This window comes from Trachurus trachurus (assembly GCF_905171665.1).
Source record: "Trachurus trachurus genome assembly, chromosome: 22".
NCBI lineage: Eukaryota > Metazoa > Chordata > Actinopteri > Carangiformes > Carangidae > Trachurus > Trachurus trachurus.
The window spans coordinates 6,482,045-6,496,678 of record NC_139907.1 but is presented as its reverse complement, the minus strand read 5'-3'; the positions used below and the strand labels follow the sequence as shown (position 1 = coordinate 6,496,678).

The window sequence follows — 14,634 nt, the reverse complement described above, 5'->3', positions numbered from 1 at the left end:
AAAACCATGACACACTCTTTTAAACCCATCAACTACCACGATTAAAGTCCTGCTTCATGCTGCTTTTGATCACATGACATGGTCTTCCTCAGCAGATGAGGCTCAGTTGCTCAGTTGTTACGTTGTTAGTCGTAGCTGTGAAAATTATCAATATGTCAAAAAAAGGCAGTTGTTTATTGATTCTTTAAAGAGCAACTATGCAGAATTTTTAGCTTTTAAAGGGATAGTTCAACATTTTGGCAAATTGGCCCATTGCCATAATTATAGTTTTAGGAGTAGGTTTGTTACCTATTCACCACGCTATGAGATAATAACGGAAAGTTACAAGACAGAGTTATTTTACAGGTAAATTCATGCAAAACCGCTGATCGCATTCCCGTCGGGGACAGTTTTTCATCAAGCAGTCTCTGTATTTCCCTCTAAAACAACTCTGTCTGGTAACGTTCTGTTATCATCTCATAGCGTGGTGAATGTGCAGGTCACAACTTGTCCACCAGAGCGTTTTGGAGTTGTTGGATTGTGTATTTTATGAGTTTGATGAGGGAAACCAAGAAATCCCAATAGCCTCCGTAGCGTAGCTCTGAGCAGCTCACGGCTCTGCTCTGCCGTTCTAAAAATAGCTTGCACCGACAATTAAAGGTAACAAACCTACTGCTATGACTATAGGGATTTTGGCAATGGGCCAATTTACCAAAATGTTGAACTATCCCTTTAACTTTGCTACATTTTTACCTGAATTAAAAAGCTTTGGAGCGATTGTGATGGTTAAATGAATTCCTTGTTACAAATGCGCCCATAATTGATTGATTTCTCGCAGGCTTTGTTGTAAACAAATGCACATGGCGGAGAGGAGAGTTGGCAAAACAGCGATAAAGCGACTGAACTTGCATAGTTCCCCTTTAAAGCCTTGTATCAATATTTTATAAGGTGACTGTGGTTTTATTTTGTATCTGAGCCTTCGACTGATGATTCCTTTTGTGCAAGTTTCACGAAAAATAGTTATGTTGGATGTTGCAGCGAGCATCTATTATATTAATAACGCTGTTTACACTTTTTTGAGCCAGATTTTGATTCCTGTGTTCAGATTGCACAAAATGTTTTTTACCATGATGCAACTGGTGCAACTGTACCGAGTCTGAACGCATAAAAAAATGAATTTGTTTGTGCTGTGTCTTTTTTATGCTTTGAGAGGTTTTTCAAAAAATAGACTTTTGGAATAAAAAATATATCTCCTTGCTCATAGCACCTCAGTCAGTACAACATCACAGTGTGTTATAACGTCACCCTCCTTCAGGATATGTATCATATCACCAGGTTCTTGTCAATACACGGCCCTGATAACCGTTTAGCTCATCGCTTTGACTTCTGTGTCCCTGTCGGCTTCAACGTAAACGCTTCTGAAAAGGTCAAAAGCTCCAGAACAAATGAGTTATTGGACTCTGAGTGGAGATTGATATGTCAAGTTTCTTTGGTTATTGCTTTTTCTTTTTTTTGGTCTGCGGCTTCTTCAGATGATGGAGAGCAGATTTCTTAACAGAGATTTTACTCTCCAGTGTCAAACACCTGTTGAAGGTTTTTAAGGATGAGCTCTATCTATATACTGTTTTTTTTTTGTTATTCATATTTAGTTTATTATTATATTTTTGTATATCTTATTTTTGTTTTTTTATTCTGATATTGAGAAAATGTCAAAACCGTAGTTTGGAATTGGCAACAACAGACAATAAAGTTACTAACTTTATTAGCAATGTATTTATTCATTTAGTTGCAGTGTCATGAAATCCTCTAATCTGATCTTACACCAAGTCTCATTGAAATGTATTTAATGTAATATCCTGCTGACTAAATAAGACTCACGTCAGTAAGTCTTACAGGATTTGAAGCAGAGACTGAATCCTGACCTGAATATTTTTAACCATGTAACAGCAACAAACACTTAAAATAAACATAAATCTTCCCGTTGTCTCCCACAGACCCGTGCCTGTACATTCCCCGCTTCGCTCAGCTGCTGGAGTTCGGCGAGAAGAACCACGAGGTCTCCATGACGGCGATGAGGCTGGTGCAGAGGATGAAGAGGGACTGGATGCACACGGGGCGGCGGCCGTCGGGGCTCTGTGGAGCAGGTAACACGAGACAAAGCTGCGTTAGATAATGGTATCTGCTGTGTGTGTGTGTGTGTGTGTGTGTGTGTGTGTGGGTGGTTATTTAACGTCGGGTGGACTGGTGCAGCCTGGAGGCTCTGCTGCACAAGTCGGTTCATCGAGGATTCCTGTCTCTACAGAAAGAACAACATCACACCTGGTTGGTTTGATTAAGGTGTGAGTTGCCGTCCGGCTAAAGTTGTGAAAAACTCCCGAAATACAGATTTTATTTAAGCTTGTAAATTCGGTTTGACATAAAAATGTTCCTCTGAGAATCTAATGAACGGAGCAGACTCACTTCTGATGGGTCAGCAGCTCTTATAATTTTCTTTTTTCTTTTTTTTAAAACATTATGTAAGACTCTTTTATCCTGCTCTAATTGCCTTGAAAAACTCTTTAACAGCCAAAACTAGTTAGGTGTTTTGCCAGCTTCAGTCGGATGAGCAGCTTTTATGTGGATGAAATTAAAAACAGTTGTTGACCAGTTGTTTTTAATCTGTAGACAAACCTCATGTAGGAGGCAATTAAAGTGAGAGTTTTCTTTTACAGATCAATAAGAGGTTGATTTTTGAACCACTATTTTTTTTTTTTTGGAGGTGCTCAACTTGTAGCTGTCAGTGTAATCACTTGATCATGATTGGGCCGAAATAGTCACATGATGCATGCAGTTTGAGTGCAATAAAATAGATGTAATGAATAAATATATAATAATAAAGTTAATTTATATAACGTTTTTCTCAACAAAGTCACGTGGTTAAGTGGTTTCCAGAAAGAAACAAAAGAAAGATCGATAATATGAAATGGAAAAGTAACACAAACATAAATTTTGTGGAAAATAAAAGACAACTTTTCAAATAGAGTTTGTTTTTAAGACTTTTAAGCGGCAGCAAACTGATACGTGGGAGTAACCAGCTGGGTGGGGGGGACAAATAAAGTTAATAAGTCTAAATATTCAGAAAACATCAATCACTAGAATAATTTATAGATTTATGTGGCGGTTTTGATCTTGAATGTAACACACGCACTTAAGTTTATGATTTTATGAACAGGTTCGCCCACCAGCAGGTGCAGGGGATGACGAATCCTGACGTGCGCTTGCGTCTTATGACCAATAAAGGTTTTTTTTCCCGAAATGTTTTTGAAGCTCAGACTCTTTGCTGCTGGTTTTTCTGCGGCTGAGGTCGACCTGCAGCCACCTGCACCCGACTCACCACACTGTGCTCGTCATCACTGTGATGTGGTGCAGTTTATGAGAAACAGCTGAGCTCAGATCTCCTCTCTTTTCTCTCTCTCTATCGACGTCAACCCGAATACACTCGGCTTTGACGCATTACCAGCTAAGACGTCCTGAAATTGAATCAGCGGCTTCCTCTGCATGTTTACACTCATGGTTTCAATTTTCTGCTTTCTCTGTTCCTCTGCTGCATTGCCTGAATAATTAATTGCTTATCATAAATCATTGAGAGGGGGATACACTCAGACGGAAGAGAAGGAAAAGTTTGTTCCCAAAACTGATGCAAACATCTCCTCCTGCTGATGATGAACCAGACGCGTGCAGCATCATCTGCAGAAAGTTCTTCAGGGTGGATGGAGGAGTTAGTTGCATCATCGATTTGCATTCAAGGACAAAAAAAGAGGTCGCGGCGGCTGTGAAGTAACAACGCGGTAAAGTTTACTCTGCATTAAGACAAAATAAATAAAAAAAACAAGAAAAACCAGCAACTTTACAATTACAGGGTCTCAAGGTAATGGTGCTGAAATGTTTGAGAAAGTCCTCAGCGGAGCTAAAAGCCGCCACTTCAGTCCTAAAGGCTGTTAGAAGTGTGCATGTAAAACTAGAAGCATGCATCTATCTTTTAACAGGCTCTTGAGTGAGGGAGGCAACTCTAATGATGGTTATATAACTGTTCCCCTTCAAGGCCCGCACTGCAATTCATTGCATAATATTAGTGTTGTTGTTACTCCTCTTTAAAAAAAAAAAAAAAAAAAAACTGTTTTGGTGCGGGGGCGGGCTCCTGGCTCTGAAGGCTGAGGTGCCCTCGTCCTGTCGTCGGCACCGTCCTCCTCCTCCTCCTCCTCCTCTTCTGCTTCTTCTTCACCGTGTCCACGCACAAACGCCTGAGAAGCAACCGCAAGATCTGACTCCTGTGTTACGTCTTTACATCTGTGTGTGTGTGTTTGTTTACATTTGTTACATCACTCTGTGTTATATTCAGCTTTCTGCATCATAAACAGACACATGGTAGTAAATCATTTATGCTCCTAATTGTTCTTTCTCTGTCTCCAGCTCTTCTCGTTGCCGCTCGCATGCACGAGTTTCGCCGCACCATCAAAGAAATCGTCAGCGTTGTGAAAGTGTGTGAGAGCACGCTAAGAAAGAGGTGAGTGAGTGGTGACGCTCCTTTAGACAAAAATCATAAAATCTTGAATCATGAAAGTTTTTCAGTGGAGACTTTCCTGCAAAAGAGAACGATGGTCACAAAATTACAAAATACTTTGATCCAGTTTTGTGTTTCATGGTCATTTGTTTGTGAAAAAAGTATTTTTATCTATTTATAAGTGAGAATGTATATGCATAGCCTACATAAAACAACATCAACATTGAGAGTGTGCATGTAAACTCATGCAAATTAACCTACTGTATGTAACTTTGATCAGTATGTGCTCATTTTTGTTTATTCATTTATACAATAAGAGGGGTCAACAGAAGCATGAGGGGTCATGTCTGTGTGAGCGTCTTATTTACTTTGTATTATGGACTTATGTTAAAATGTACGTCGATATAAAAGGGCCGTTGTAAGTGGAAATAGAGAAAGTTTGAATGGACAGGTTCAGTTTCTGGGTTTAAAACTCAGAATTTTGAAATTTAAAGTTGCAAATTTACGAGAAAAACTCAACTATTTGCAAGAAACAAACTCTCCAAACTCACAAATGTACTAGAAAAACACATTTCTGCAATGACCACAATACGCCGTTGTAAGACTTAGATGCTTTGACCTCCTATTGAACAAGTGAATATTGATGTCATTTAACGATTTTTTATCTTAAATCTGGTCTGCGTCAGGCTGGTGGAGTTCGAGGACACGCCCACCAGTCAGCTGACCATCGAGGAGTTCATGAAGATCGATCTGGACCAGGAGTGCGACCCGCCGTGCTTCACAGCTGGACTGCAGAAGAAGAAGTTACAGCAGGTACGAACACGTGTGTCGACGCATGTGGAGGTGAATCAGGGGCCGAGCCTTTAAAAGGAGGAACAGACGCTTGTGTGAAATCATAAAAAAGCAAAATTATGTTCACTTGTGATCAGTTCTACTACTGCCGCCTGTGAACCACAGCAAAAGGGATGATTAGAATTTTACCTTATATTTTCTTGATGATTATTTGCAGCCCTCGGGCTTCCTGCAATAATTGATGAAGGATATTAACCTTTAAACTAAAACCGTCTGATCACTGTTCAGTACGTTTACAGACTTTTCAGAGAGGCAGCAGCTGGGTCTTGTTTATTGTTACATTTATTGAAGACCAGAAGATGTTTTAGGAGCGTTTAAAAACATAAAAATCATGCAGATACTAAATTTATTACATGTCAGAGGGTCCAAGTTGCTTTCTGCTGTCAGGATTTCTGCTTCTAGTTTCACGCAATGTGAGGAAGTTAAGTCAAGAATGACCAATTTTGCAGAGAATGAAGGCGAGGCAAGTTTATTTGTATAGCCCATTTTGACAAACAGTTTGTCTCAAAGGGCTTTACATAGCAACAATTAAGCAACTTTATTGTTGTTTCTTCCTCATTAGATGGAGTTAAGATTGTTTGAATGTGAAGTTTTCATGCATGAGATGGTTGAAAACCTCAAAAGCAAGTTGATTTTTGTAATTAAACTTGTAGAGGTCAAGTTGTGCTTTATTTCCCTTCTATAAAAATAGATGTCCATGTGTAGTGTGATTATAAAGCAGCTCTAGCTTCTATATTAATACTGTGAAAGTATCAAAGCCTCAGTCCACAGAGAAATGCACACAGCCTGTATTCAGAAACTGAGCCTTAAAACCAGCCGGCAGGACTTCCTGTCACTTTGTGATGTCACAACAACAGCAGCCAATCAAGCCTCGCCCACCATCAAATGGACCCAAACATCCAAAACTTGCAGGATTTGGTTTCTCTGAGTGTTTTATTCTGAAATATGCTCTGTTTTTATTGGATCATTCAGAAAATCAGCCAATCAATCAGTAGAGAGGTTCAGAGTCTCTTCTCTTCTGATTGGCTGAGAGAGGAGATGAAAAACTACACGTACATGGTTTTTGGTTCTTAGAAAACTGCAGATATATCTTAATATGGATCAAACCTTCAAAATAAAACACCATGCCCACCTGGACCCACCATCCAACACTTGCAGGGTTTGGTTTCTCTGAGTGTTTTATTCTAAAATCTGCTCTATTTTCATTGAATCACCACAAATTAATCTTCTTATGGATCAAAACTTGAGCTAAAATACATTAAAATGAGCAATTATCTCCTCAGTAATCAACCTTTTGATGTTTTTTATTTTGAGCTCACAGTAGAAACGAGTTGAACTGATTTCCAGGCAGAACGAAGAATAAACAGTTTTCACATTTTTACAGTAAAAGGTTGGACCGGTGCGTTGTCAGGCAGCGAGCTGAGTCTCTCACCACAGGAGTCAAATCAAAGTCTCTGTGTTTTGTACTTGCGAGCGCTGCTGTCAACCACCCACAATCCCGGTGTCATGACGTCCTTTCACTCGGTGATGTTTAACTCTGTAACGTTTCACCCTGTAGTCAGCTGCTGCATCACAGAAAAAAAGGTCTCTCACTCGTCTTCTCTCCTTTTGTCTCCCTCTCTCCCCTTTATCTCTCTCTCTTCCCCTCCAGCTGGAGACAGAGCTGAAGAAAAAGATGGATGACGTCGAAGGTATGAATGCGACACATCCTTGTCTCTCTGCCACAACAATCCCCGACACCTCGACTCTCTAGTTTTTGCAAAATGAGTTCTCTCATCTTTTCATCACAAAGGCAAAGTTCGGTCGCACTTTGTTTCCTTCCGACCTTGGCTAATTGCAGATCTGTGTTAGATGTGGTCGAAGCAAAAAGAAACTTAGAGAAGAAACGGCTCCCTTTTTGCTTTCCAAATGATTTCTTTTCTGCACAACATGCAATTAACCACACGTTATGTTACTAAACTAACATATTATAATGTAATTATGGCAGGAAGGGAAATGTAATTTAAAGGGATAGTAAAGTTTCTTAAGGACATAAAAAGAGCCACAAGTGTAATTTCACAGTCGCTTTAAGGACATGAAGAAAAAGAAGAAGTTGCAGCGTCTGATTTTCTACTTATAACGTGTAATAACTAAACTCTTCTCATGTTTTATCCTCCGAAGATGAAATTCAAGAATACCAGGACGAAATCGACCTAGAGCTCGAGAGCAGCAGACCCAAACTGAGAGGAGTGTACGCTGCCTACGCCAAAGAAGGTACTGAGCAGATGTGAAAACTGTCCCAGAATGCTTTGTGCTTGAGTAAAATATATATATGAGCATACCAACATGATGATATCAGTGCACATGTTCATATGCAGATGTGCTTAATGCTCGTTTAGTTTGAATTTATGGTTGTTACGACCCAGCTCGTGGTTAGTTAGGAGGAAAGGGAGGTCGCATCAAACCAAATTTAGTTTGAAAGAGTTTATTTAATAATAAAGAAGCAAGTTTAATAAATGAGAGGCAAAATCAAAAAGTGATGAGACAACTAAAGGAAGGAGAACGGGATAAAACAGATGCAGCAGATTAGGAATAAATATAGAAACTATATAGACGCTGATAAAGAAGGTTATGTGGCAGCAGCAGAGGAATAAATATCATGGTAAATGATTAAATATTTCAATAACCATAAGAAAGCAGCTCAAACTACAAACTAAACTTTATTAACAACCATTTTATTTGTCAGATGTGCAGCTGAAGTGAAAACAACTTCAGTTTAATGTTTTCTTCATTCATTTACTCATTGGTAATTTGTGTGAAATGATCCTTTAAATGGATTTGAGTGGAAAGCATCTTAAAAAAAAAAAAAAAAAAAAAACTCCCTGAATACACCGAGCTGCACTCAAACACACCGCCAGTGGCACTTCTCTAAATTTATGGTTCATGAAACATTGAAAATTTCTATCTGTGTGTAAAAATAGAGTTTTTTTTTCTTTTCCCGGGGCAGCTCCTCAGTATCTACAGAAACTTATAGGAGTGTTTTCATTATTACATCGACTGTGTTTTTATTTACCTCAGTGATTACAGCCGGCCCCCACTCACTACATCACTGCAGATATATCACACATTAATGCAGCACAAGTGAAAATATAAAAAACCTTGTGATTCTCTCAGACTTCCTCCTGAAAATCAAACCGAAGCAGCGTTGATGTCGAGTTCAACAGGTCGTGTTGTTGGCTGTGCAGGAAAGCGTTTAGGGGTTAATGAGGCGACTTTAGATACAGATGTAATAAATAATTAATGCCTCCTCTGCTGCTGCTGCTTTTGCCACGTGCCTTTTTCCTCATAGTTTGGAACCTGCTGCTTGATATTTAGAGGAAAACTCACAGGAGCCGTGTGAGAGGTTACGAAGAAACAGAGAGAGATGCTACATTTAAATCCATGTCAGAGAGGTTTGATTTGTGTCCGTGCTGCAGGATTTCTGCTTTTAGTTTCACACTATACAAGAAAATAAGTCAAGAATGAACAATTTTACAGAGAATAAAGGAGTTAAATTGTCTTTTCTTCTTCATTAGACAGAGTTAGGATAATTTAAATGTGAAGTTTTAGGTATGAGATGGTTGAATCTTGCACAGAAAATGTTTTTGTTAGGTCTCTAGAGTTGAATTCTTAACTTTTTTCAGTATAAAGGTCGATGCCAAGTGACGTTAAAACAAGCTGACAGGACTTTGTGATGTCACAACGAGTGTCTGATGTCATAGAGAGAGAGGGGGGAGGGGCTTAAATGTGGCTGAACGTCAACATGCATTAAAGTTGGGTAACATACACGTTAACAAAGAAGTGTTTTTGGTAGAAATACAGAGTTTCATGAGCGTGTTATGATAAAACATTTTGATTTAGATAACAAATTTTTATCCGAGCAAAGAAAAGAATTTGAAACAAAATGTGCAAAATGGGAATTACAGATTGAATACAGATTGCGATTTGAGAACAGACCCGATGTGTCACTACGCTAACATTAATAAAGCCATAATAACATTATTACTATTATAACATCTGTTGCAGCTGTTTGTGAGTTTGATGCTCAGACACACAAACACGACGGTGGAAGCTCTGCAGCGTCGACGCGTGATGATGCTTTTATTTATCGTCCTGTCAGTCACTCGGGACGAGATGAGAAGTCTGATGAAGGACGGCAACACAAACAGAAGTTCAGAGACACACACACACACACACACACTCACACACACTCACACACGCTGACGACCACCCATGGAAGAACAACACACATCAGACCACACTGCCTGTCCGCTCTTTGTCTTTATCTGTTTCTACCTTTGGCTCCTTATCTCTGGCTCTCTGTCTTTGTCTGTCACACACACACACACACATGCACACACATGCACACACATGCACACACACACACACACACACACACAGACACACACATGCACACACACACACACACACACACACACACACACACACACACACACACACACACACACACACACACACACACACACAGACTCCCCCTGTTGTCACACAGTAGGGGGGAGTTGCAGGCTGTCACTGATTTCAGGCGTGTTATTCCTCCAGATGCTGCGACGCTCTCAGATCCGGCGGCGCTTCGTTTAATTTCGTTTCTTCTCAGACTAAAAAAAAAAAAAAGTAGTTTTTCTGACTCGTGGGCTGAAACTGAAACCGGTGCGAGGACGTTTTAATTACAGCTGATTAAAGGACACATTTTAATTAGCTACCAGGACTGAGAGAGGACGGCCAATATTATGATCCTAATTATTGTGTCCGGGTGTAATTATACGTCACTATTTCCATTCTCAGTGATTTTTGGAAACAAAATAATTTCACTGCATTGTCGAATTTTGGTATTTTTTAACCACAGTGTTATTTTTCCGTCTTTGATTGTATAGTTTTAATTAGTAAACTCTAACTACACTGTACAATTATGCACTACTAATTGCACCACCTGAGCGTCTTGTAACTCTCTGCAGCCTTATTAATACACAGGGAAAACTCATGAAGTGCATAATGAGACGCACACAACACAGTGGAGGTGAGACAAAATGCAATGAGAGTAATTTTTAATTTATGCTTCCTAGTTTGCACTGGAACATTTTTCATTAAGCTCCAGTTACTGGAGGATAACTCCAACTACAATCTGTTATTTTAATACATGAAACAATTAACTGATAAATTACTGATAATTTTTTTTTATTATCAGCTAATCTTCCAGTCACAGCTCATCACACTCGTATTCGTTTAACTAATATGATCTAGATTAGAAATATCAAGTTGTCCTGTTGTGGATCGAGCCAGCATCCCTGCTACTGCCACTGCAGCTATGTTATTGCGCTAAACTGAGCTAAGCTGTGTGTTCATAAAGATTTTTGAAGAAGATCCTTGATTTTTGAATGTCGATATCACTCTCTGTCGCTGAATATGAAGCTCCAGAAAAGGTGTGTTTAGCCTAGCTTAGCATAAAGCCAGGAAACGGTAGCATTGTTTTGAATAAATCAAAAGAAACTCGCCTACCAACAGCGATGAAAAACCAAATTTAATTTATTTATCACATGCACATTGAAGCCTGACAACATGAGTTACTGTACTGACATAAGAGTCGGTTAGTTAGCCTAACCACAAATAAAGCAATGGCTATTTTTGTGACAATAAATGCAGTTTATGTTTAAATTGTCCAAACATCATCTTGATCTTTGTTGGTTCAGGGACCCCTGGGATTTTTGAGCGCCTGCACAGGATCAAGATCTGAATGAGAACTTGTTAGATTAGTTAACAGGATGTAACTTGTTGGTTTGACTTAGTGATTCAGTAGGAGAGCAAAAAGTAAAAGTCGAATTTCCTTAAAGGGATGGTTCAACATTTTTTGGGATTTTTTTTTAACTTTAATTATCGGTGCAAGCTAATTTTAGAACGGCGGAGCAGAGCCGCGAGCTGCTCAGAGCTACGCTACAGAGGCTGATGGGTGATTTCTTGGTTTCCCTCATTAAACCCATGAAAAACACAATCCAACAACTCCAAAACGCTCTCTGCTTGCCGACTGATTGCAGAAAAACTGGCCCTGAAGGCAACGGGCATCATTGGTTTTGCATGAATTTTACCTCTAAAACAACTCTGTCTGGTAACGTTCTGTTATTATTTCATAGCGTGGTGAATGTGCAGGTCACAACTTGTCCACCAGAGCGTTTTGGAGTTGTTGGATTGTGTATTTGATGAGTTGGAAACCAAGAAATCCCATGAGCCTCCGTAGCGTAGCTCTGAGCAGCTCGCCGCTCTGCTCCGCCGTTCTAAAAATAGCTTGCACCAACAACTAAAGGTAACAAACCTACTGCTATGACTATAGGGATTATGGCAATGGGCCAATTTGCCAAAATGTTGAACTATCCCTTTAAATTAAACACCTTATTCCAACATTTCTCTCTTTCTCAGAGAGTGTCTTAGACAACGAGGAGGAGGACGCCCTCTGCACGACGTCTAAAGTGGTGGACGAAGAGGAGCCGGAGGAGGAAGAGGAGCTTCAGGCCGTGGCCAAACACTTTGGCAAAGAACTGGGCGACCTCACGGTGGAGGCTCTGATCAGGCTCGAGCAGAGGAGGCCGGAGGGGGAGGAAGAGGAGAACCAGGACGAGGAGGAAGAGGACGGCACCCCTAAACGGAAATGTCCGTCGCTGGCGTCCATCTTGGGCACAATGCCGACCGCAGCCACTCTGGGCCTCCCCGAGTCCATCACCAAGTGCATCGGAGACGAGAAGGAGAACGGTGAGTTTGAAGTTTCCATTCTCTTTGTTTCTTCTTTTGCATTTTGCAGCAGTGGATGGATGTATTAAATTAATTTCCCTTTTGTTTAAACACCACAATGTGTCGCTTTAAAGAGATCATGACACCCTCCTCATGAAAACAAGCAGCTTCATCCTCGACTGAATCTCTGTAATAACCCGTGATCTCGTTAACGAACGCTCCGAGGTTTACTTGTCATAATTACCTTTGCTACCGAAAGACGCTGAGCTGAGCTTCATGTGAAATTTGTCATCCCTTTTATTAAGCTTCACGTTTCCTGACACTCGCCGACGTTAAAGGGAACATGTGGGAGACATGTTCGGTGGTTTTTAACCCTCGAGGGCTCTTTGAAACGTTGGACTGGTGCCAAAACGCTGCAACTTGTTGCTGCAGTTTTGTTTATTGGCGTCAAACATGTCTCTCTGGAGATGGTGAATCAAATTAGTGCGGCAAGATGAACCACAATAACAAGGGAACAGTGTTTTGATGGGAGAACATCACCTGATCATATTACTTAAAAAAAAAAAAAATCTATGATTTGAGTTTGAACACAATGATATAAAAAAAATAAGCTATAAAAAGATTTGCACTGGGTTTATGTCATGTCGGCCTCATGGCGTTAAACTTAAAGGCCTCTGTTTGTATTTTAAATTCTGTTTTAGAGGTAAATTCATGCAAAACCACTGTTGCATGTTCCTGTTGGGAGCAGTTTTTCATCAAGCAGTCTCTGAATTTCCCTCTAAAACAACTCTGTCTGGTAACGTTCTGTTATTATCTCATAGCGTGGTGAATGTGCAGGTCACAACTTGTCCACCAGAGCGTTTTGGAGTTGTTGGATTGTGTATTTGATGAGTTTGATGAGGGAAACCAAGAAATCCCATGAGCCTCCGTAGCGTAGCTCTGAGCAGCTCACGGCTCTGCTCCGCCGTTCTAAAAATAGCTTGCACCGACAATTAAAGGTAACGAACCTACTGCTATGACTATAGGGATTATGGCAATTGGCCAATTTGCCAAAATGTTAAACTATCCCTTTAAGAAATTATTACATGTATTATTATATTTTTTAGATGCAGAAGAATTGGCGTTTTTTTTGTTGTTTTCAGGGTCCCCATATAGTTGTGCAGTGTTATTGTCTTTTACTGTAATGTCATAAATACAAGTGGAGAATTGAGCTCCACTCATAGACAGAGGTACTCGTGCATTTGTGCAGTGATCGTGCGTCACTGACTGGCCTCTCTTGCTTGGCTTCTCTCTTCCTCCGACTACATCTTCGTCTTTGGCCTCTTCTTCCTTCGCCGTGATGAACATTCACAGTCTAGTGAGCTAACTAGCTTCTTATAACTCGGCCAGAGGATTTAATGTTTGGTGTGTGTGATGTGTGTTCCCTTAAAGTGATGCGTGTTCTCGCAAGAAAGAGGCAGGGCAGGAAACCAAAGTTATGTAGTGAATGTGTGAATGAAAAAGGGCCATTCTTACTGTTGCGAATCAATGAAACTGTCATTTTAAGGTAAAATAGTTGCTTTTACCTGCAGCGTATGTGACCGAGGAGGATGAGACAGGTGAGACGAACCAGGTGAACTCTGTGGAAGCAACAGAGCATTTGTTTGGGGGATTATATTCAGTGGTGGGACTGACGGACATTTGTTGGTCTAGTGCAGTGGTTCTCAAACTTTTTTCGTCATTCCCCACTTTTAACAAGTGGGGATTTTCAAGCCCCACTTCCCCCCGTCGCCCCAACAAAAATCACTTCAAATTTATTGAACTTACTAGCACTAAGTATATCAGTCATATTTCATGAGTAAAAATCAAAAACATGAAATAACACAAAGTTCAAAAAGAGAAAATAAAAGTGCAGATCAAAAACGAAAAGTAAAAGTAGGCTACAGTAGTCAAATAATGAAACAGTGTTTCATTTGCAATCTGTGCAAAAAACAAAAACATGAACAAGTGAACTTTCCCTGCATTAGTGGCTGCAATGTGCCTGTTTTGCACTGCACATCCTCGGGGTTGCAGGCTTGAAACTGCCTCAAGTCATGCTCAATGTTGAGCTGAGAAGTGTGTGTGCGCGCGCGTGCGTGCGTCCGTTTTAATCTCTCTCGAGTCTGACATAAGCTATAAAACGCACGAAAAAATGTTCGCATTTGTCAATCGCTATGTTTTATTTGGGAAGGGTGCTTTATTTTGACAATTGACCGGATTCTCTCGTTTCATGTGTGACTTCCTGCCAGGATTGACGCGGCTCGCGCACAAAACTGACCAGATGCCGAACCGATTAGGGCGCGACTTCCACCACTGGTCTGAACTACACACGACCGGTAGCCTACTTGAGCACCGAAGGGAAGCGGTCTCTGTTCCGCGCTATTCGCGGTGCTTCGGCGTCCGGTGTGAACCCGGCAGCCTGCTACCAGAGCCAGTCTCTATTAGAAATTCTCTGCAGCTGCAGCTGCTGCTGCTACCTTGTTGTCCCGCTG

General features: G+C 40.5%; 1 protein-coding gene across 1 annotated transcript in view; it reads left to right on the top strand.

Annotated features, from left to right (window-relative positions):
* The window catches only part of brf1a (BRF1 general transcription factor IIIB subunit a), a 118,196-nt gene that overhangs the window by 37,979 nt on the left and 65,583 nt on the right, over positions 1 to 14,634 (top strand). Inside the window, exons 7-12 of the mRNA XM_083998930.1 lie at positions 1,974 to 2,123; positions 4,429 to 4,522; positions 5,206 to 5,332; positions 7,023 to 7,062; positions 7,532 to 7,624; positions 11,816 to 12,145. Of these exons, the coding sequence (XP_083855056.1) occupies positions 1,974 to 2,123; positions 4,429 to 4,522; positions 5,206 to 5,332; positions 7,023 to 7,062; positions 7,532 to 7,624; positions 11,816 to 12,145 (834 nt within the window). The remainder of the gene's footprint in view (positions 1 to 1,973; positions 2,124 to 4,428; positions 4,523 to 5,205; positions 5,333 to 7,022; positions 7,063 to 7,531; positions 7,625 to 11,815; positions 12,146 to 14,634) is intronic.